This window comes from Lonchura striata, chromosome 9, assembly GCF_046129695.1.
Source record: "Lonchura striata isolate bLonStr1 chromosome 9, bLonStr1.mat, whole genome shotgun sequence".
Lineage (NCBI taxonomy): Eukaryota > Metazoa > Chordata > Aves > Passeriformes > Estrildidae > Lonchura > Lonchura striata.
Genome location: NC_134611.1, coordinates 11,977,068 through 11,998,521, shown reverse-complemented (window position 1 = coordinate 11,998,521; position 21,454 = coordinate 11,977,068). Strand labels below are relative to the sequence as shown.

Here is a 21,454-nt window from a genome sequence, read left to right as displayed (position 1 = left end):
TAAATGCTACTCTTTCATTATTTAACCTTTTACTATTTTATGTTCTAGTTCTTTATTTCTCATGCCCACACTCGATAGTAAAAGAGTTAAAAATTAGTACTCGTGGCCCCCGGTTTGAAGTTCACAGTTAAACACATGATGAGAGGGTCCATGAAAGAACAGGATGAAATTCTAGGAGACCAAAGCAATTAATCTAACAGTCTCTTCTGGCATTAAAGGCTCTGAGGCTATCTCTTGAGGGTTTTAAATTGATTGTTTCGATTTTTCAAATACTTATAACCATCTAAAATGTTGTTAATTTTTCCCCTTTTATTAAATAAAAAAGCAAGTGAATATAAGAATAAGGAAATTAATCCTTGATTCTACTAAAATATCAAGAGGAATTTTACCAAATGTCAATCTCCTCAAGCTGCATGTATTTATTTAAACCATTTTGGTTAACAGCAGACTGAGGGGGTAACTTTCAGGCAAGGAGTTTTGCAAATATTTTAAGTAGAGTTTTAATTGACCCAGTTTGACATTAAAAGCACTTTTTAAACTCCTGATATTGTTAGCCATTTAAGATAAGTGGCAATAAATACAGATTAATTGTAGCACATGAAATGAAATCTTGGGGACTGCGGTGGGCCGGTGAAAAGGCCCTTTGTGAGGCAGGGAGGTGCAGGATCGTGTGTTGGGGTTAGGCTGACAGAATCCCCTGTCAGGCTCAGCCAGGCTTTTGGTAGCTCACGCTGAGACCAACTGCAAAGACAACAAACTTTGGGCAAAGGCAAGCGGGGTGATTGGCAGGTCTGAAGGAAAACAAAAGCACCAGGACCAAGGGCTCCCTTTTGACGGGAGCGCTGTGCAGAGCAGGACTTAAAACGAAGCCAACACTGGGGCTTTCATTGTGTGGGAGATGATTGAACTGCGAATGTAAATTCAGGAAGACAACTTCTAAGATGCTGGTGTTTCAGAGAAATGTTGAGTAAATACTACGGACCTGGTGAGTGACCCCACAGTGGGGGACTATCTAGTGAGTCTCTCCATAATGCTAAAATAACAAAACAGAAAACCCACCCACACACCTGATTTGTCTCTAAGTCTTGCATGCAAAAAACTAAGAGATATCAGAAGGCTTTTTCAAAGTGTCTCCAGGTCCAAAACACATTCTGACAGCATTTACACAGATTTGGCCTGGCTGTAAAGAGAACAGTGAAAAATCAGACACATAGGATATCAAAATACTTATTTTTTTCAGTTTTGACTGCTTGCTTCTTCCCTTGCAAAAGGGATAACCATGCCTGATGAACAGAAATGAGGGCCTGCTCTCCTGCCTGCAGTTCTGTCTCCAGGCAGACTAGGCTGTGAATGCCTGCGCTGGCACTGAAGTGGCTTTTGTTCCCTCAAGCCAAGAGGAGAGGCAAGATGGAAACTCTTTACACTTCTGCATGTCCAAATCCAGATCTTCCATTCAACCACAGAGATGGAGAGTTTGGACTGAGCACTGGGGTTCACAGGGACAGCTGCACAAAATGTTTGGTGAACCTTGGGCTATAACCATATCACGCCACAGGAAGAAAAGTTGCACATGGTCGGGTGTTACAGCTCCCCCTTCACCCTAAATAAACCTAGCCCTGGATGAATTTTCCAGAGATGGTGGCAGAGGAATTTCTTCTCCCCTTGAGACCACACCAAGATGCTCTCCAAAGCATGACAGAAAGCAATCCTGTGTCAGTCTTCTGCTTGCAAATTTGCCTCAGGACTAACAATGTTCTACCATTGGCAGCAATGCAAAATGTTGCTCAGGGAGTGCTCAGTGCACCAAGCAGCTTGTTCAAGGTCAGGTAGAGGTAAGGACAGAACACCCTGAATTCTTGACTCCTGCTCTCAGGGTTCAATAAATCCCACTCATCTGAAAGTCAGGCATTTGTTGGAGGCCAGTTTTTTAGGCTTCCTCTGTGGTCAGTGGAAAGATGTCTCCAGAGGGCAATTCCTTCTATCTTAAAATATGCATCTGAGGTAAGTGGGAGGATTTGTCCTCTGAGGTTTTCAAAGGAACTGATGGTCTTATACAGAACACACACTGAACTTTCAGACACCTTAAGTTCAAGAGGGAGAGTCCCACCCCAACAGCTGCCACTGTTACCAAGATACTAAATACATAATTTTCAATCTCAAAAAAAAGTAAAATTAAGCACTAATCCTGCCTTGGCTTTTCTGATCCCCATCTGTATTTTTTCTTTGGAAAGGTTTCAAGCACTCTCCTCATCACAATGTTTTCGGAGCATCTTCTCCAACTGCTATGTGACAACCATCCCCTTGTCTGATAAGCTGGTCATGCTTTATGTTTCCTTTGTTTCTTACTTTTGTTCCCTACTGCCAGTGAGCTGCTTCAGCTCTCAAGGGAATGACCTTGGTTCTGGGGAAAGTGTTCCTGAACTTTGCACACAGGAATGCTGCCCCAGGCTGCCTCCTGGACTCACAGGAGTTTCTGATGCTCTTTTCACCCCTTGTCCACTTAAGAACATTTTTGGGCATGGTTGATGGCACACTTGACCAATTAGCAGTAGTGAGGCTGCACAGTTTGAGTGCCCACGACTCATTAGGTTTATAGAGTCCTGGAGCCATGCCTCGGTCACATTTATTAACTTGCTCCCTGCTATTGCTCTGGCCTTGAGAATGAACACCTCATTAGAGGGCAGCCCAGAGGTAATGTGGCTCCTCAGATACTCTAAATAATAACTTTGCTGTAAACATCATTATTACATTTAAACCATGCCATGTCTTATCTATCTACACACAGCAAACCCTCCCCTGTGCAGAGGAACCAGAAAAATGCAGTTGTCTATGGGGATGTCACCTCCCTCTCCCATTGGGATTTTCTGAGCTCTAATAGAAGTTGAGCTCATGCTGTGCCCTTTCAGTGGATGCACACTATGAATGTCTTTTTCTTCTATCCAGTCACTTATTTTCATGAAGCATGCAAGAACTTATTATCTTGGAGACTCAGCCATCTGTCAGGTTTGGTTATAATCAGCCAAGAGATGAAAAATTTACAAGGGCGAAGGACACAGTCACACACACCTATACACACACACACACACACATACTCACAAACACTGCCATTGCCTAAGCCTCATTTCCTTAGGAAACCAGATTAAAAATAGCATTGATGTCAATAATGAAGTCTTTATTTCTTTGGCAGATCTCTGTTCCTTTTAAACCAATCCTCCCAGTGAGAGGTACTGCAGAATTTTCAACTGGAACCAGACCAGATTGCTAAGTGATAAGAACCTCACAGCAGTTTCACTGTACCTCAAACACCTCAAAGAAAAACACAAAGTGAATGTGAATTCTGTATAAATACTGAAAACTGGTGCTGAATTTCATACTGAGCTAACCCAGTGGTGGCATTTGATTTTCTCTCAATTTACCTTCAGTGTATAAATACTATTTTAAAAAGTTTGCAAACCTCAGTATTTAAGGTATTTCCCATAATAAAGCACAGAAAAATACTCAAAAATACTTAAGTTATTAAATTAAATACAAGTCACATAGGTTTCAGTCCTGCAGCATTATTCCAAGAAAATGATGGGAAATTTCACTTTTCTAACAGAGAGTTCCAAAGCTGAAGTCCACCAAAATGTTGTGTTTACATTAAAAAGGTGTTTGGAAGTTCTCTGGCAGAGTAGTTGTCAGGCGATGAGCAAAATTGTATCTAAATCTAAGCAGTTGGTAGGATTCATTGATTCTCTCTCACAAACTAGAAGTTCCAAGGTAGATCCATCTGGTTTTTTGTTTGTTCACCCACCTCTTTATTCCCACTGCCTACCTGGAGGTTGACTGGGAGCAAAGCCTGGTAGTTCTGAAATCATATTTTGACATATTTCAGTTCACAACTCTTTAGCAAACTTTTCCAGGAAAAAGGCTTTGTCTACCTCCAAGTCAGACCATTTTTGCCAGGAATTACCATATTTTCCAGTTTTGTAAGTAATCTCTTCAAAAACCAATCTGGAACAGCAACGCTTTTCCACAAATTGAAGTTTCTTCTTGCTCCACATCAGTCCAGTCCAGATTCAGGTTTTCTACCGAAGAGAGCAGAAAGGGAGCTGAGATTCAGGCACGAACCCGAACATTTTCCAGTTTCAGATGGCAGCTCAGCTATTGGACTTGGGCTTGAGCCCAGTTTCAGTTGCCATCAGAGCAATTTTGTCCAAGAGAGCTCTGTTGCTTTCTGCAGGCCTCTATAAAATGCCTGAACGGTGGCAGAGTTTGTGTTTTGAATGTCTAAGAGAGGTGAATAACTGAAGTTTACGACATCTCATCTTGCCGGCTGGAGCTTTAATTATTTCCCCTCTGCCCCTCTAAGTAATTCTACCTTCACTTTACATTTCTGATGTTTAAATATTGTTTTTGGGCAGAGGTATATTGCGCATACATTTTCTTTTCCTTGACACATCTCTTCTGATCTACCAGAGAAAATAACAATGGAACTGGTATTTAATAGACTTATAAAGAGGGTATTGATGTGAAAGTAGCATCTTAGATTACAGACCTGGAATGACAAATAAATAATGTCTCATCCAGGTGCATATGCCAGTCACCTTGATGTCAGTTGCAGAACTACCATAAATTCTGTGAGAATAGGACCTGATCCCAAATCCATAAATCCTTTCTCAGCAAGTTTTCTCTGATGATATTCCTGGCACAACCATGACTAAGAAAACCTGAAACTCTCACAAGAACGCCCAGTTTAATGAGATTTCCAGTCCCAGTTTCCATACCAGTAAAAATCCTCAAGAAATCCACATAAATTACAGCCAGGCTTTCTAAAGCTCTCAGCTTCAAATCCACTTCTGCAAAACAACTGACTCCAGCCAACAGTTGTGCCCTGCCTTTCCAGGGCACCAAAACTACCACTGGTTCTTCTCCATATGCACTCCTCCTGCAACTTGGCTCTAAAACTGGTCAGAAATGGCGTGAAGCTCTAAGAGACCAACACCACAAGCAGTACAAACTGGTTCCTAAATTCCTGGCTTTACTGAATTCCCTTTCCAGCTTCTGCTCCAACAGCTGGAGGCTCCAAGAGTGGAGCTGCGGGGAATTCAGCTATGGTGGTCCAGGATGCCTTGGGACATCTCTGCTCCTCCTCCAGAGTATGCACCCAGGCAGGAGGGGCAGAAGAAAGGAACGTGAATTCAGGCCAAGCCCATCAACTTGTATTAATTTGAAACACCACTGAAGGATCTTTGCTTGCACTCCAGGCTCTGAATTCAAGGAAGAGCAGTAACCAGATTTCCTTCTGCTCTGGGACAGCACCAGACTGCAGGAGGCCTAAAAGTACACTTGGGTGCAAGCAGCACACAAAGGTATTCCAGCTGAGACAAGATCCTTGGGTCCTTTGCAATCTGCTTGCCTTTCATGGAGCATCCCACAGAAATCTCAGTGCTAGAGGAAGGTTTCCAGTCCTTGGGTTCACCTCACTGCTCTTTTAAAATCTTCCCAACAGCACTGTTAGAGCTGGATGGGAATTTTCAGCTGGGTTTTGGGATGGGAAGTGATGAATTGTCTGGCATCCATATATTGTTTTCAACACTACCATTATGAAACCTAGAGTTATATGGGAGCTCTGCCTGGTCTCCTGAGAGCTTACAGGGTGGCCTGTGGATCCACAGCAAGCTCTTGCATATGTGTGGGTGAAAAAGTATTTCATCCCATGCTTAAGCCCATTCCTGTTAAGCAGAGTGCTTAGCCTCTCACACTTCTTCAGCTATGAAGAGAAAATTTCCCAAATTATGTCTACACTTTTTACATCTCAGATGTTGAAGAAAAATACAGTAAGGATATAGCCAAAATCCTTATATTATAGGGCAGGAGGGGCCAATACAGTTTTCTTTCCTTTGAGAACAGAGAGACAGAATTAGACTTATACAGTAGAACTTGGCACAGGCATAATAATAAATAGATATGAAAATGTCAGGGACCCAGAGGAGCTGACATTAATGTATATGCTTCTTTAAACCCAAGTTCTACAGTGCACAGGCAACTTTCCCCATTCATCATGGGCAAAATTATACCAGAATTGGTGAATGTACACACTGCAGTTTGCAAGGTTCATTTTACTTGCTTTCAGCATTTGTTTGAATATCTGCAACTGGCAAACAAAGACCAGGATTTGTGGTTGCACACACACTTTCAGTGGAGCAACACTGAAAGTAAAGGTGGGCAGCGGCCAGTCAGGACTCCATGTTGAGCACGATGCATTCTCCACCAGACCACCAAATACAGTCCAGGGCTTGTCCAGCTTACCTCAACAGTTCAGGTGATGACATACCAGGGGAAAAAACAAATTGCAACCTCAAATACTGGAGTCTTTTCTTTCACCTGCTACCTGCCTTGCCTTCCTTGGTTGGGACAGGTGACAGAGGCCTCAAGACAGCTCTCACCATTGCATAGGCTATGCTGTGTTTCTACAATTAATACCTTGTTATACAACAGGAGTTTTTCAAATCAGAATTACAGGAATCAGCCTTCTGAACAGAAGTTCCCTTTTCACAAAAGGGTAGTGCAGGCGGGTTTATTTTGGCCTCCTTAACTGAGGTGCTCTTTGCCGATTTAAGCTTCAGGTGAAAAGCAAATATTCAGGGATTTCAAAACCCCTGTATTATACAAGATCAGTGTACATTAAAAAGTTCCCTTGATTTTTTTTTTTTAAGGCTGCAGGCTGGATTTGCACTTGGAACAAACTTTTTCCCAGTGGAGTATCTCCTGATTTACAACAGAGTGTCTGAAAAGAGAATCAGGCATTGCCTGTTTAATGAAGACTTTAAAATGAATCAGTTGCATGGTTTTGGTCAAAATTAGCATGCAAGTCTATTTCTAAAAGCAAAGTGACACTTTGCCTTAAAAACTAATAGTAAAAGAAATCCATACACAAAAACAGGCTGACCTCACTACAAGCATCTGAATGCCCAAATAAACATGAGCAGAGGGAATTCTAGCATCTGCAAACTGTTAATTCACCCTTTCTTCTCTTTTGTAGGCTGGCCAAGTTCAATCTCCTGGTCGCCAACTTCTTGCTCCACTGAGACAACCCCATTGATGAACTGTGCTGGTGATGTCAGTAGCACCACTAATCAGCACTGGATCAGGATGCCTGACCTGGGGGATAAAGTCTCTTTATATTCCAGCCTGCAAGTGCTTTCTTTTTTCTTTTTTTCCCCTCCTTTTTTAACTTTTGTGTCCCACACAGGATCCGAAATGATGAGTGAAAATTGTAAAGAGCTCCACAATCCTGGTGGAGAGAGGACCAGACTTCCAATGAGCTGGTTCCCAGTGACACAACAGTGGTGCTGGTGCTTGATTTGCACTGAATACTGCCTCATTTAGGAGTGGAAAGCAGCTATTTGCATATACAACATCTGTAAATCCCCATCCCTCAGTGTGCAGTTGGACAGCGGTCTCAAGGCATTTCCCTCCTGAAAAAACACTTCCAAGTAACACATGTGAACCCCAATGCCATATCCCATGCCAGATGCTAAAGCTTTCACAAAGGCTCTCAGCATTTTAATTAGTTGTGTTGCAGTTGCTCATAGTATCCATCACTTCCTTTCCTTTTCCAGACTACTGAGTAGAAATATTGTTCTCTAACAACATCCCACCACCACCTCTCCTCTGCCCCCTTCCCTCAAAACTTAACATCCATAATCTTCCAGTTCAGTTGTTGGTCAGCTTGAGGTCAGCACCCATTGATGAAGCATGTTCAAGCTACATCATCTGGATAGCTCCTCAGGAATGCTTTAGTTTTCAGAGAAAAATAAGAACATCTCTGTGGTGCTCAAGACCACTGCAGGCTTGAGTCACCTTGGAGATGTCCCTAACTCCTGCTCACTGCAGAAAGTGAAGGCTGAGCCTGCTTCTGTCTTTGGCACAGCAAGTATCTAAAATGGTGTGTGCTGAAATTCCCTTGGGAATCCTCTGCAGAGAGGACAAAAGGGAAAGAGCTGGAGCTGAGGACTACAGTGAGAAGATCTAATATTGTGTTCCTGTACCAGTCCCGTCCTATAGAAAAGCTGCACAATTCTCCCTTTCCCTACTGAAAACAGAGTGCACCCCACTTCTGAGCCCCATTATGAAGAACCACCAGAGAACACCTACTTTGGGAGCAAGTAACTGCTGTTTGATAGCTTGGATTAGATGGCCTTTAAAGGCTTCTTTCAACCCAAACTATTCAATAATTCCTGCTAACAGTCTAATTTATGATGACCAGAATAATTCCTGGTGTGGTGCCCATCCAGTGATGAGTGAGAGAATTCTGAAGGATGGGCAGGGAATTCACCTGTTCTGAGCATGGAAATTATCAACGTCTGCTGTTGCTACTCTGGGATGGATTCTTCTGCTTTCATGGCAGCACACAGACATCTACAGCAAAGCCTGTATTTATTTTCTTTCAGGACATCTCAGAAATACCTAATCCATCAACAAATATAAATAAACTCAGCCACTTAAGCCTGCAGATGAGCAAGAGTGCTCCGACTGTCACACAAACAGATCTCTCTTATCACCAGCTTCATCAGGAGCTGTGGGCAATCTGGCTTCCACCACACCACAGACAACAGCTGGGTCCTCTCTGACCTCTCAGATGTTGTGGAGGCTGGTGGGATGGTTTAACATGTGCTCTCTCCACCCCAGAACTATGGTCCAGAGACAATCTGCTTCCCCTCTTGCTATGGTGGGAGATGCTATGGTACTTGCATTTCAAGTCTGTCTCAGTAAAAGAATATTCTCTATGATATATTTATTATTTTAAACAACAAAACCCACTGACTTAAAGCCTACTGATTTGGCTGCTAATAAACATTGTGAACTGGAGCAGCATCTGAATTTCTGAAGCAGTAAATCCAGCATTCAGCTACAAAACTGACAGCTCTCATAAAAGAAAGAAAGAAAAAAAACGCAAGTAAAACATCCTAAGGAAATTATCGTTCAAATTAACTGCAGACATAAATTTATCCATCTGTTATCATAAGTGTTACTTGAAAATTATTTGCCCATAAAAATGAAATAAGCCAGAGTGGTTTTTTTTCTTAAACATTGACTTCATGTGTATGGTCTTAGCTGCCAAAATATTAACTCTTCTTAACAGCCCATGTGCTCTTGGCTGTGTGTCTCTTTTTTGACTGTAAATGGACCTTTATAAATTGTCTGTATAAATGATGTCTAATGCACTTCACTGTTATTACAGATCAATAATTCCAAGTAAACCATCATGATTTTCAAAACAGAGAACCCAAGTAAATGCCCAGATTTTACTTGGAAGTACTCTATTTAGCACTATTATTCATTCAAAGGAAAAAGTCACCTTGTCCAATAAATGAAAAATATCATTTAACTGCACAAACAATAACTGCTGATTCATTCCTGGGGTACAGTTACTGTGAATACAGATATGGTGAGATTTTCACATTAAACCTGAACATGGTAAACACTGGCAGGAGTGGAACAAAGTCCACAGAACTGGGTGCAGGGCTGAGTCTCTTTTACCCAGAGTCTGTATTTTTCTTGGAGAAGAGAAAGAAATTAAAGTAGAAAGAAAAAAATTACTATTTTCACTTCTACATGTTTTATAAAGGAATAAATTAAAAGTCTGAATTACTTCAACATATTTAAATAGTAAGTAAAGTCATGGAAGATGGAAAAGGCAGAAATCTATTGAAAAGTCTTTTTATTTTTAAGAATGACAGAAAACGGAAAAGTTCCTTTCAGAATTGTGTAATTTTTTTTGTTTTAATACTTTTGACTGGAACAAAACCCCCCATCTTTCAACAGCATAAAAAAACTTTGCTTCACTTTATGAATAACTGTTTTATCTCAGCTTGCTTGGATATTCAAATGTCTGTCCCCTGCCCATTCCTTTTCCCCAGGATTTGTGTGTAGGATGTTTCACAGCCTCGTGCTGTTGCAGGTTAGACTCAGACTCAGAACCAGCTCTCCTAGGATGCACGACAAGGTCTTTGCAGCACAGCTCTAAGTGGCACATAGTGAAACTTTTAGTGGGAATCCCAGTGTACACGAGAGCAATGACACCCAAGCATCTGTGATTTTGACTGACATCTGCAAAAATGGACTTGTTTTTCCAGAAGAAAACAGAGTTTTCCATGAATGCCCATTTTTTTTTTTACCAAAAAACCAGATACCTGCATCATCCAGCTCAGTGGCACCAGGCTCCTGCACCACCAGGCTGCCAGGATATCATCTTGTTTTTCATTTGAAGACATTCACTGGATTTGAGTTTTTTGTGGTTTTTTTGGTTCTACAGCCATGAAGTAGGATACACTTAGCCAAACCTGACTGCAATTTGCAAAGACACCTACGTGGTGCCTTCTACCTTAGTCAAGCTTATTCTACTAATTAATTATTAGATGGTACAGAAGTACCCATCCACGGCACTGGGACCCTGCCATAAGCTGAGGATGATGTCCCAAGAGAGCAGCTGCATGCAGCTGTGCAAAAGCCAGGTAAAACTTCACTGCAGCAGCATCCACAAGGTACAGCTCCCTGCAGGGAGGCCACCAGAGGAACAGGCAGGGCTCTGCCTCGGGAGGGCTGTTTTGTGGGAGAGATCCTATTTCCCAGCCCCTTGGCTCCAGTTATACCTGGGAGTAACAGGATACCTCTGAGTCCACATGAATCATCCTGCAGGGCTTGGGGCTCCCTCCTAGAGCAGCCCTGGTCTGTAAAACTGCATTTCTTGAAGTGTTTCCAAGGTGCTTTTCCCATAACAGCCTTATTTTCTTACTTAGGAAAATACTTGTTTTCCCAATTTTATTTGCCAGCACAGTTTTATCTGATTCTTCCTTTCCCAGAAACTATGATGGAGATTATGAAATTTGGAAAACAATTCGTAATACACATATATAATTTAATTACTATTCATTCATTAGTTCCAATATCCTCAGAATTGAGGGATTCATGCAGAGATCATGCTTGGCATAAAGGGAAATATCTTCTGAAGCACATTGTTCAGAATATGTTTTTTCAAATTTTTTCCCCTTCATCATGTCAGTCTCAGAGATGCAGAATCTTAAATTGCATTGCTCTGGGAGTAAATAAACTCCCACAGACTCTATCATACCTATCGTAACTGAAAGTGCATTCCTAAAATTTTGCACTTCAGAATTCATGAGAATATGTGAAAGCCTCAACTTTCATCAAAAACGTCCTTTATTTTTATAAAAGGCAAAACCAAACCCTCAAAGTTTTATAGAACAATTTGAATTAATGACCCAAGCACATACCAAATAAACCCCCCAAAATAAAAGAACTAGAAATAAGGATGCAAAACAAGAGATTTATCCGTGAAACCTACTCTTCAAATTCATGAATGCATGGGGGAAAGAGGAAACAAAAATTCTTCAGGGAAAAAAACCTGCATTTGAATCATAAGAGAAAATGAATTTGCTTGCACTTTAGACATATAAAAGTTTTGGCATTGAAAAAAATTAATATTCTTAGTGTTCACTGCATGAAGAAAAAAACACTCCAGAGAAGAAAGCACGAATTAATTGTACATGAATTAAAGCAGGGATAGCCTGCAGGGATGGCCCAGTTTGGTGAGAAAGGCCAAAAGGATGCTGGAACAAAGAACCCAAAACAAAAAGCTCCCACATCCCAGTTTTCAATAAAGCTGGCTGCGTGTGTCTGTTCTGTCCTGCCACGCTCAATGCTGGGGAAACAAAACAACCCAGCAACAAAGGCAGTTTTCAACATCACCAGAAATGGGAATAAAAGACAAAATAAGAGTTGCTCTTTATGAGCCAACTATCCCAAGGGATGCTCCCTGGGAGTTTCAGGTAGGTGCCCTCTGATGGGGACAGGGAAAGAAAGCTCAAACATCCCGTAAGTTAGAAGTGCCTTTTTAAAGAATGCAACATGGAATTAGCATCCATTGGCTTAATTTCACCTCTGTTATTAGCACAAAGAAACAGCTGCAGTGGGTTGGATCCATGACCTGCCCAGTCCATGGTCTGTGGACTAGGTGTAGAGCACGAAAAGTAGGCAGCAATGCCCAGTTTATCCTCTCAGCTCCATTTATGTACTGGTTAAGGGATTTCCAAAACTGGAAACTGTTATCTAAGCCATCATGTTCAATAAGCTCTGATAAACCTCACTCCTTGGGTTAGACAGGCTGGTTTTTATGAAAGCCTGTCCAATTATGAGCCATCGTGATATATTTTCCTACTGTAAAAACAGTTAAGCAAAATTTCTTGGCCAGAAATATCAGCCAAGCCTGAGATTAAATAAGCTTGGGAAAATTCAGTCCGGATGCACTCAAAAAATAAATACATCAAAATGCACGTGTCTCTGCTAAAACCCACAGTCTTTAATCAAAATTCCCACTGAAGTGAGTAGCGAAAGGTGAGTTGTTGCCAAAGTTCACAGCAAGAGCCATGGGATGAGAAGCAAAGTTCTGTCAAAGATGAGAGATTGCCAAGGAGAGGGAGCAGAAGGAACAGATCTGTTCTCGACACACCAATCTCAGCCTGCCTTGAAGTCGAGGGAGCTCAAGAGACTTTAACCTGGTCCTCAGGGTTCTGCTGAGCAGGGGCCTGAATGGCTATTATATATACTCTTATCACACAGAAATGTGAATTCCATTGGTCAAGGGAAAAGAAATAAAAAAAGGAGAGAGAGAGGACAGTAGCATGTACTGTCGCAGGCTCACAGAAGCAGTGCAGACGTATTTGTTCTGAAGACTTCAGGGAGAGCATTTAAAAAGGAAGAGGAATACTTTGGATTTTTACTTAATGCTTTAAAATGCTGGTATTTAGCTACACACACAACTCATGCACCTGTGCAAAGCACCAAACCAGCCAGTCTGTACAGACACACCACCAAAGCAGCTTAGTCACCCATAGAGAAGGTTCAAGTGCAGCAAGCCCAGAAGGGTTGAAATGCTGGGCCAGCTTCTGGAGCCACACACATGTGTGCCTGTGCCACCAGAGGGTCTGTGTTGTGCCACTCACTGCCATCAGCACCTGGGCTTACAAATTCAAAGGCAACTGAACCATCTTCTACACCTGTGGCCAAGTAGCCCACAGGTCTGGGAAGGAAACAAACACAACAGCATGAAAAGTGCATATAGCTTCACATTTCTACAGCCAGATGGAAAAAAAAAAAATAAGTGCAGCCTGTGCACAGCCTGCCTGGACCTAGACCCAGCTCCTACAACAACTTACTCCATTTCAGAAGTGGATGTGGACAAACAAAAGTCTTTCTGCTTCAAAGGGAAGCTTCTTAAGAAATGTTCCCCAGTCCCAAAGAACCTGAAGCATTCCAAACACTTTACTTCCAATCATGGTAACAAAGTAAAACAGAAAAAAATCATGCCATACCTGCTCCAAAAGCAAAGAAGAAGCTCTTGTCTCTGTTCTCCCTTAAAAGTGACATCACTCTTCTCCCCATCCTCTCATTCCTCTTGTAGATGAGCTCCTGTCTGAAGTAGCTGTCTATTTCCTGAGCTGTCACCTGCTCGTGGGGTGGGAGTGTCGTGTTGATGAAATTTGGCACCTGAAACAGAGAGAGAGGCCATAGCCAGGTGGCATTGGTTAAGGAACCCACAAAACACTGCAAGTTTTAATCCAGCCTTCTTTAAGCCACTTGAGCACCACTATTACACAAAAAACCACTAAAACCACTAGAGGATCAGAGCATGGGAGGTTGTTAGGAACTCTCAAAAAAAAATTTCCTAGTTATCCCAATTAAAGTGAAACTAGTATTTTACTAAAGGAAACTTCAGTTGATTTTGATTTTTCTCTGTCCCTTTGTGAAAATGTAGTTTCAGATGTTACATTTGGGTGAGTTACTTGGACCTTTATTCCATGCATGTTCAAAAAAAAGGAGTGGCTGTTTAATACAAATTCCTGTGATCTGTTCTCAGCTGAGGTCCCCATGAACTAAGCAAGGACTGTAAGATTTGGCTTGTGCATGTGTTTTTTTAAGAACCTAACAGTTTAAAAAGAGACAAAAGGATAAGAAATGCAGACACAGGAAGATGCACACAGGGTAAACACCCTTATCTTTACCTGCTATTAGGTCTCACCAGAGAAGACCATGCACTGCAGCACATAAATCCCTGGAATATTCCTGATGTATCCAAGGAAGGGACTTCCACAAGAACTGCTCTTTCAGTCCCTGCTTTTGTGAGGTGTTCACAGGCACAGCAAAAAGGCTGAAAGCCCAAGGACTTGGGTCAGGGCAGCAGACCCAGGAATGAGCCAAGATCAAATAGACAGATAAGCCAAAAGTCTCTGATTATTAGGACAACACCTTGTTTTGAAACAGTGAAAGTCCCAGCTCTACCACAAGGGTTTGGGAGCCCATGTGCCCTGCAGGGAGAAGAGCTGTATGAGAGCAGTGCTTGATGGCTGCCAACAGGACCCCCAAGCACGTTCTGCTGATTTTCTGTCCCTCACCACTGGAAAGCAACTTAAACTGCAAACCCCAGGTTCAGATTTCTGAGTCCCTAGGTACATGTAAAGCTGCCAGGATTTCCAGTGTTAATCTGAGTCAGTGGTAATGACATTGCATGCACAGCCCATGAGGGGAACATCCCTCACTCACTGTGCTGAAACACTTGGTGCAGTGACTCTGTTACTTGGGTTAATTTCCTTTCTGGTTTTCTACTATACAAAATTCCTGTACACATTTTCTAAAAATTGCCTTTAGATTTTGTTTTTCTGCCCACCTATTTCCATTCTACTTGGTCACATGGTTTTAGCACAACAATTTCTGTCTCTTCCCACCCTCTTTGCTTATACTGCTTCTCCAAAAGTTTTCAGCATGTCTTAGGGAGAAAAAACAGATTTCCATCTTCCCAGTGACTCTCCTTAAAGCTTTCTTATTGCAGCCCCATCTGCATTACTCCTAATATATGTGAGGGACCAAGCAGCAAAGATTTCTCAACATGCATGATGCAGGATGAGTCTACAGCTCACTCTGGATTCACACTAAAGGCTGCTCCCAGTTGAGTGAGACAGAAAAGAGGACCACATCTTGTGAACCAGGGGATCCCAAGGGGATGGGGATAATACTCCATGTGTGAGACCCTGCCCCAGCCTATTGAGTCTCACAGACCAGCTGGACCTTTGATTTTCCAAAATGCTTCTCAAGCTGCTTTGCCAAATCACCATGCTCCTCACAGCATGTAATTCTTTAAGGTTTCAGTCACATTTCCCTGAGTCATTCCTTCCTCCAGGCTTTCCAGCATGGCTTGGCATCACCACTGTAACCTGTGAACTCCTCATAGCATGGATGTACTTTGGACCTTCTTCTCAGTTTAGCCCTGAGCCAGCACTCAACAAGCAGTAAGTCCCATTAAGTCAGGCCTATTGGAGACACCAGTTTCCTGTGAAAGCCCAAGGAAGATACCTCTGTGTCTGGCAAGAATATGTGTTTGTCTCAAAGGGATGGAGGAGCAGACTGATGGTGTCAAAGAGATAAAATGCTGCTGGCTACAGCAGCAAAGAACATAGTGCCTTCCATTCCTGGTGAAAAACATGGAGAGATTTATATTGCAGGAATCAAGTCTGAGGAATGAGTAGCCATTTTACACTCTGTAATGCAAAGTTGCAAATCAACTGGTCCTAGGAGATATCACAAACCTTTGCATCTCCTCTACACTGGGGCTCTCAGGCAGGAGTCAGGGAAGCCTTTAGGCACTGAAGTGGAAGGTGACATTTTCTGGAAGCATCTGAAGGTTCAACATCTACCTAAGAGAAGTCTCTTCTTCCCTGCTTCTGGCTGAAGGGAAGTGAAGACTGGGACCTGGTTTTGAATCACTTGAGATGCTTTGGGGAAAGCAAGGTAAAGCCTTGCCTGTGAGCACAACACAAAGCAGGAGCAGCAATGCTGGGGGACCAAACATTGTGCATCCCACCGTTGATGGAGGTCTAGACAGCCAAAAAGCAGATGTTGTATAAGATCTTTGCCAAGAAGGCAAGCACCTTTCACCTCCTTGTTCAACTCCATTACTTGCAATCCTACATCCATAGTTAACCTATAGTTTGTTCCTTCTCTTTATCCTAAAACACAGTACACAAAACAGAGCCATTTACTTGCCTTTTCCCCCACTTTCCTATTTTTCCCCCTTCCCTTTTTTTCCTTCTCTTCTGTGGGAAAAAGTTTGCCAATGGCAGAGGGATAAACTTAAAACCAAGAACTGGATTTTGTCAATCTTTCTTTTGCTTTCCCAAAGAACAAGACAAAGGAAGGCATCACCTAGAGAGGCACAGCATCAGCTACAAGTCCTGCTGCACTGTGTGCATTCCTGCATTTCTAATGCCTGGCAAAAATAAAATCTGCAGGTGTGTTTTGGTGCGTGTGTGGCAGGGGACAGAAGATAAATGACTGTAGTAAGTATGCTCCTACACAGTAGTGCAACCACACTCCGAGCTGTGACACTTGCCCCATTAATCACCTCCGCTCCTCCCTGTATCCAGGTCCTTTCCACAGTCAGTGACACACACCATGCCTGGCTTCAGGGAGACAGCTGCTCCTGTTGATTTAAGAAACCCTCAAACCAGACAGGGATCAGGAAGTCAAGAAACAGTCACACGCAATTAGGAAATTCTTAACTGGAGCCAGAATTTAAGTTTGGGGTTTTTTTTTGGAATAGAGAAGACCTGTTATTTTAGAAGGATGGGCTAAATATGCACCAAAGGATGCACGTTCCCCCTTCTGCTTTTATTTTGTTTCCATTCTGTGAAAAAATTAAAATTTTAATGATATGAATCTGTTGTTTTTGACCTGAGAGTGAATGGATGAGACTTTTGCTGTGACCCTGGGTGAGGGACTAATCTAATAATACCTGAATATTGCTAATAAAAAAGGAAAAAAAGGGAAGGGGGAAATGGAGTAGATTTTGTGTCTGTTGAAAAATCCAAACTGCTAATTTTGCTGTTCACCTAGGAGTGTAAAACAGCTGGATCAGCAGAAAAATGCATCACCTGGGGTGTGCTCACTTCTAGTGGATACACATGACAAGAGATAAATAGATTCTTTACATCCAGTGTCTGCAAGGTGTGCATTTTTCTGAGAACCCAACCAACTCATATTTATATATAATTCTAGTGGAAACTCAATAATGTGTCTCATTGAGGTGTTCAAAAGAAAGAATATTTTGTTTTTTTAATAAGGTAGCATTCCTCCTTTTTTCTATTCCCATTTCCTTTAGGTTACAGCTTTCCTACAGACAGTACAGACGGACCACAAACTCGGTCATTAGGTACACCCTGCATTGCTCAGTTAAACTTACAAGGTTAAAAAAAGGGACTATGAGAAAATAAAAAAGAAATCCCAGCCTTGCAAAAATTTCTTCCCTTTCCCTCTGTCTGTGTAGTTTTACTTGAGTCAGTATCCCTGATGGAATATATGTGTGGATAAAGCTCTGTACACACGTCTGAGCTCACAGTGCTGTGGGATGCTGGCCATAATTCTTCACCTTTGAAGTCAGTGGGAGCTTTAGGGAGAAGAAAGAGGAAGGATTGTGGAGTGGTTTTGACACTACCCTGAAAAAATTGTTCTGCTCCCATGGGTGATACAAATCTCTTACATGATCACAAGCATGTCATTTGGGTTTAAACCTTCAAAGGAAACTCAGCACTTAACCTCCACTAAGTGTCTTTGAAGCATTTTGCTTTATTCCTCCTGTGTCTCAAAAGTCCATCTGTAAAATGAGGACAGCAAGACTTTCTACCTTGATGTTACATACAAGGCACTGGCTCAGTCTGGCTCTGGAGGGACCCAAAGGAAGATCCAAAGTCCAACACTATGCTCAGCAGTAACCTCTCTTCCCATAAATTTCCACAGAGGCTTGGATTCTGCTGCAATCATTAGCATAAGAGCTAACAAGATACTTTAGCTTAGAAAAATGCATCAGCCATAACTCAAGATCAATGCTATGCTTTCAGCTTTGTCTGTAGAGACAGAAAAGACAAAAAAAAAAAAAAAAAAAGAGAAAAGCAAAATATATTGGTGCAGAGTCTTTTATCACATTTAGGGCTTACTGCCAAAGTTCAGCTGAAAATTCATGGACACGGGACTACATTAAAAGTCTATTTTTAAAATTTACTATTTTTTAATATTTGGACAAATATTCTGGGCAGAGGCACAATGCCAAAGTTCTGAACATCTATCTGCAAATAATTTTTTTTGGACATACATAAGCACCATCATCTTTGATTACATTTTTTTCCTACTTTGGATTTATTGGCTACAGTGGAACTGCTCTAGACTCAGTCCAGTATCAAACCACTATCATATGTGGAATAACGGTGTTATCATTCCTACTTCTATGCACTACATTTCCCAATCCTCTGATAACCTTGTTTAGCCTTGTTCTGTTCCAGTGATGAGAGTGTATTTCTGGAATGTGCATTCAAATGGTAATATTATGTCAATCAAAAAACAATATTACCAACACTGGAATAAAGAGTTGTGTGCCTTTCCTCACCTGCCTGTGGGCAGAGGTGATCTTCAACCATAATTCTACTTGCAGATGGAGAAGAGGAAGCTGAGATAGGGAAATGGGAAGCCAGCTCCTACCATGAAACACACAGTGATCCTAAAACCTCTTCAGCAATTATCTTCCTGTATCTTGGTCAATCCTCTAGGCTTTTGAGATTCCTCTCTCCCACTGTCCTAATCAGCAGATGACTCAAGATTTCCAGCCTCATCTCCTGAGAAATATCCAAACTCCAAACTCCTGCATGTACAGCATCATCACTGACAGTTGCAGGGGCATCTCTCAATAAAACAAATGCCTTATTTCCTTATTTCTCCTTCTCTCCCCAGAGGGTTCACAGCTAAATAGAGAAAACAGAAAGCAGCAAACCCAGAGTCAAAGGGACAGCTATGGCAAGACAGGGAGCTGGCCATCAGCTTCCAGAGTTCCAGTCCAGCAGCTCAATACAAACCCCACCCATCCCTCCCTGACAAGAGAGCTCCACCTCCACACTCATAATCCTTATCTCCAGTTGTGAGCAGGGAGTTGTTCCCAGATACATTACATTTTCTTTAAACACGATAAAGATTGGGTTCTCTTTATTAGTCTTCTGGTTTATGAGCTTTATGTGGGCAGAGCCAGAAGACAAGTAAGGGATCCCGCTTTGAAGGATTTTCCCTGCACCATGCAGGTCAGGAACCTTTATACACTTGACAGCATTAAGAAAGATAAGGATCTCATGAGCTGACAGGCAGCTTATGGGGGCTGCCAGGGAGCCAGAACAGCATCCCAACACCCACTGGCTCCTCCAGCAAACTGGACGGCCCTAAATTCACACCAGCCCTTCTTGGGTCACAGGCTGACATCTGAGATCTAGTTATCATTCCTTTATGAAGGGAGGACACCCTCCTGTTAACCAGCCTTGACAAGGCATTGTGGCTTTTACTGCAGGGCTGCAAAATATACTGCTCTGGACTTGAAGACACCTGTTTTCCTCTGATTTATGGACCCTTCTGGCATCTGGGAGAGCAATGTCCTCTTACTGCAGCCTCTGATAGGAAGGATTGAAATAGTGCAAAGTGAATGGTCTGTGAGAGTGAGTATCTCCACAAGGAAGACGTAGCTGCCACAAAAGCAAAAGATGCTGCCAACTCAAATGGTTTTCCTCCAGCACTCCCAAGATTCCTTCATGAGGGAGACCAGCAATGGCCAAGGAGGGAGTGTCAGGTTAAACTGATTTAATCCAAAGCCCAAAGTTGGCAGCTGCCAAGAAGATAAGCTTCCAGCTTGTTATGGAAAAGGGAAACCAGGAAGGAGCAGTCTCCAGTTTGAGCATGTGATTAACCCATTATGGCTTTCTCCTATGCACTAAAGTAATATATTAGAAGTCTGAGTGGACTGTAAAAGGAGTATTTAATATTTGAAGTAAAGTTCAATTCCATCTTTTCTTTCCCTTTTCCAGAGTTGGAGGGGGAAAAGGCAAAAATACTTTTTGCTTGAAGGGAAGTGAAGAACACAAGCAAGAACATTTCTTGGGACCAACTCTGGGGAGCCACTTCTGGCCATGAGCTAATCCCTGCCCACCTCCCATCAGTGCTCATGGTCCACAGATGTTGCAGTTACATCACCTTTTGGGTTAGTGAGATTTCTGTAACTGGCCTCTCTGATTTAAAGCTAGTAGGATTCCTCTCAGCATGCCACGGCAACTTGATGTGAAAACAGAGGTGTTTGAGTTTCAAACTGGCTACCTCAGATCTTGGGGCCACTGGAGCATCTAAACTTGTAAATGCAGGAAAATTACAAATAGGAGAAGATGTGGAGGGGAAGAGCAGGCTGAATGCCAGTGTAGTCTCTATGGACAGTGAATGATACTTTTAAAAACCAGCTCTGCAGGTGACACAAAAGCTGCAGGAGTCATTGCTGGCCTGAGTGTAAAGCTGCCTGCAGGCAGGGTGGGCTGCAGCCCTGGGACACCCCTGTATCTGCAGCTTCAGCCCTTGCTGCACCTGCATGGACACCCTCCCTGGGAGCACCAAACCCATCCTGACAAGGCTTTTCTTCCATGTGGCACCTGGCCAAACAACAGCTGTGTGTCCTGCCTAGTTCTGCCTCCCCTGTTCATTTGGGCCAAAAGAAACCATGTAAAAAAAAAAAATAAAATAAAAGACAATAAAATAAAAGAAAAAAGGCATAAAGGCCACAAGGATGGGCTGTGCATCTCGCACACTCACAGCTTGGGGAGTGATATTTCTATCCCTGTTAAGAAAGACTTTCAACAAATCCCTGAGAAGTCATGACCTCCATGTATGTTTTCTATTTGTTTTTCCACACCAGTTAAATAGCTGCTTTCCAAGCACTTGGGACAAAAAAAAAAGGAAAAGAAGAAGCAAGCAACATCAACCCCTCCTCCAAGGCCTCCTTCCCCACCCCAACCCCGTCCCTGCTCCCCCTTGGTTGCGATGCCAAAATATGCAGCCGGCCTCTCTATCTGAATGAATGTTTTGATTAAAGAAATCTTAACAAAACAGAGTCAGAACAATGATCCCGGCCCCCTTTCTGCAAACTTCACCCAACTATGTGGAGTATATTTAGGACCAGATTACAGGGACCTGCTCATTAATTGACTAAGGATGACAAGCCTGCAGTGTATGCAAATAAAGGCTTGGGGGTTTCGGAGGGGAGGGTAAATCTTAACAACCTAATGATACTCCTGCTACACTTAAAACCCTTTTAACGTTGGGATTTTTTTGAGGCCAGCTTTCATGAGCTTGCAAACATATGGAAAAGTTCAAGTTCTTCTATTTCCCTTCCAAATGGTTTCTTTTCTTTGACAAAGAATATTTTTTTTTTCTGTTCAGATACTAAAACCATCACCTAGTATATTGCCGTGACACCCAAGGAAAGACACTGATCAAAGGGCAAAGCAGGGCAATAAAGTGAAAGAAATGGGGCCAGAAGGTTTGGGTTTGG

At 42.3% G+C, this 21,454-nt stretch overlaps 1 protein-coding gene across 1 annotated transcript in view; it reads right to left on the bottom strand.

The window, feature by feature from the left end:
* TRABD2B (TraB domain containing 2B) overlaps window positions 1–21,454 on the bottom strand; it is a 261,216-nt gene that overhangs the window by 90,863 nt on the left and 148,899 nt on the right. The window contains exon 4 of the mRNA XM_021529047.2: window positions 13,377–13,551. Coding sequence (XP_021384722.2) covers window positions 13,377–13,551 — 175 coding nt within the window. The remainder of the gene's footprint in view (window positions 1–13,376; window positions 13,552–21,454) is intronic.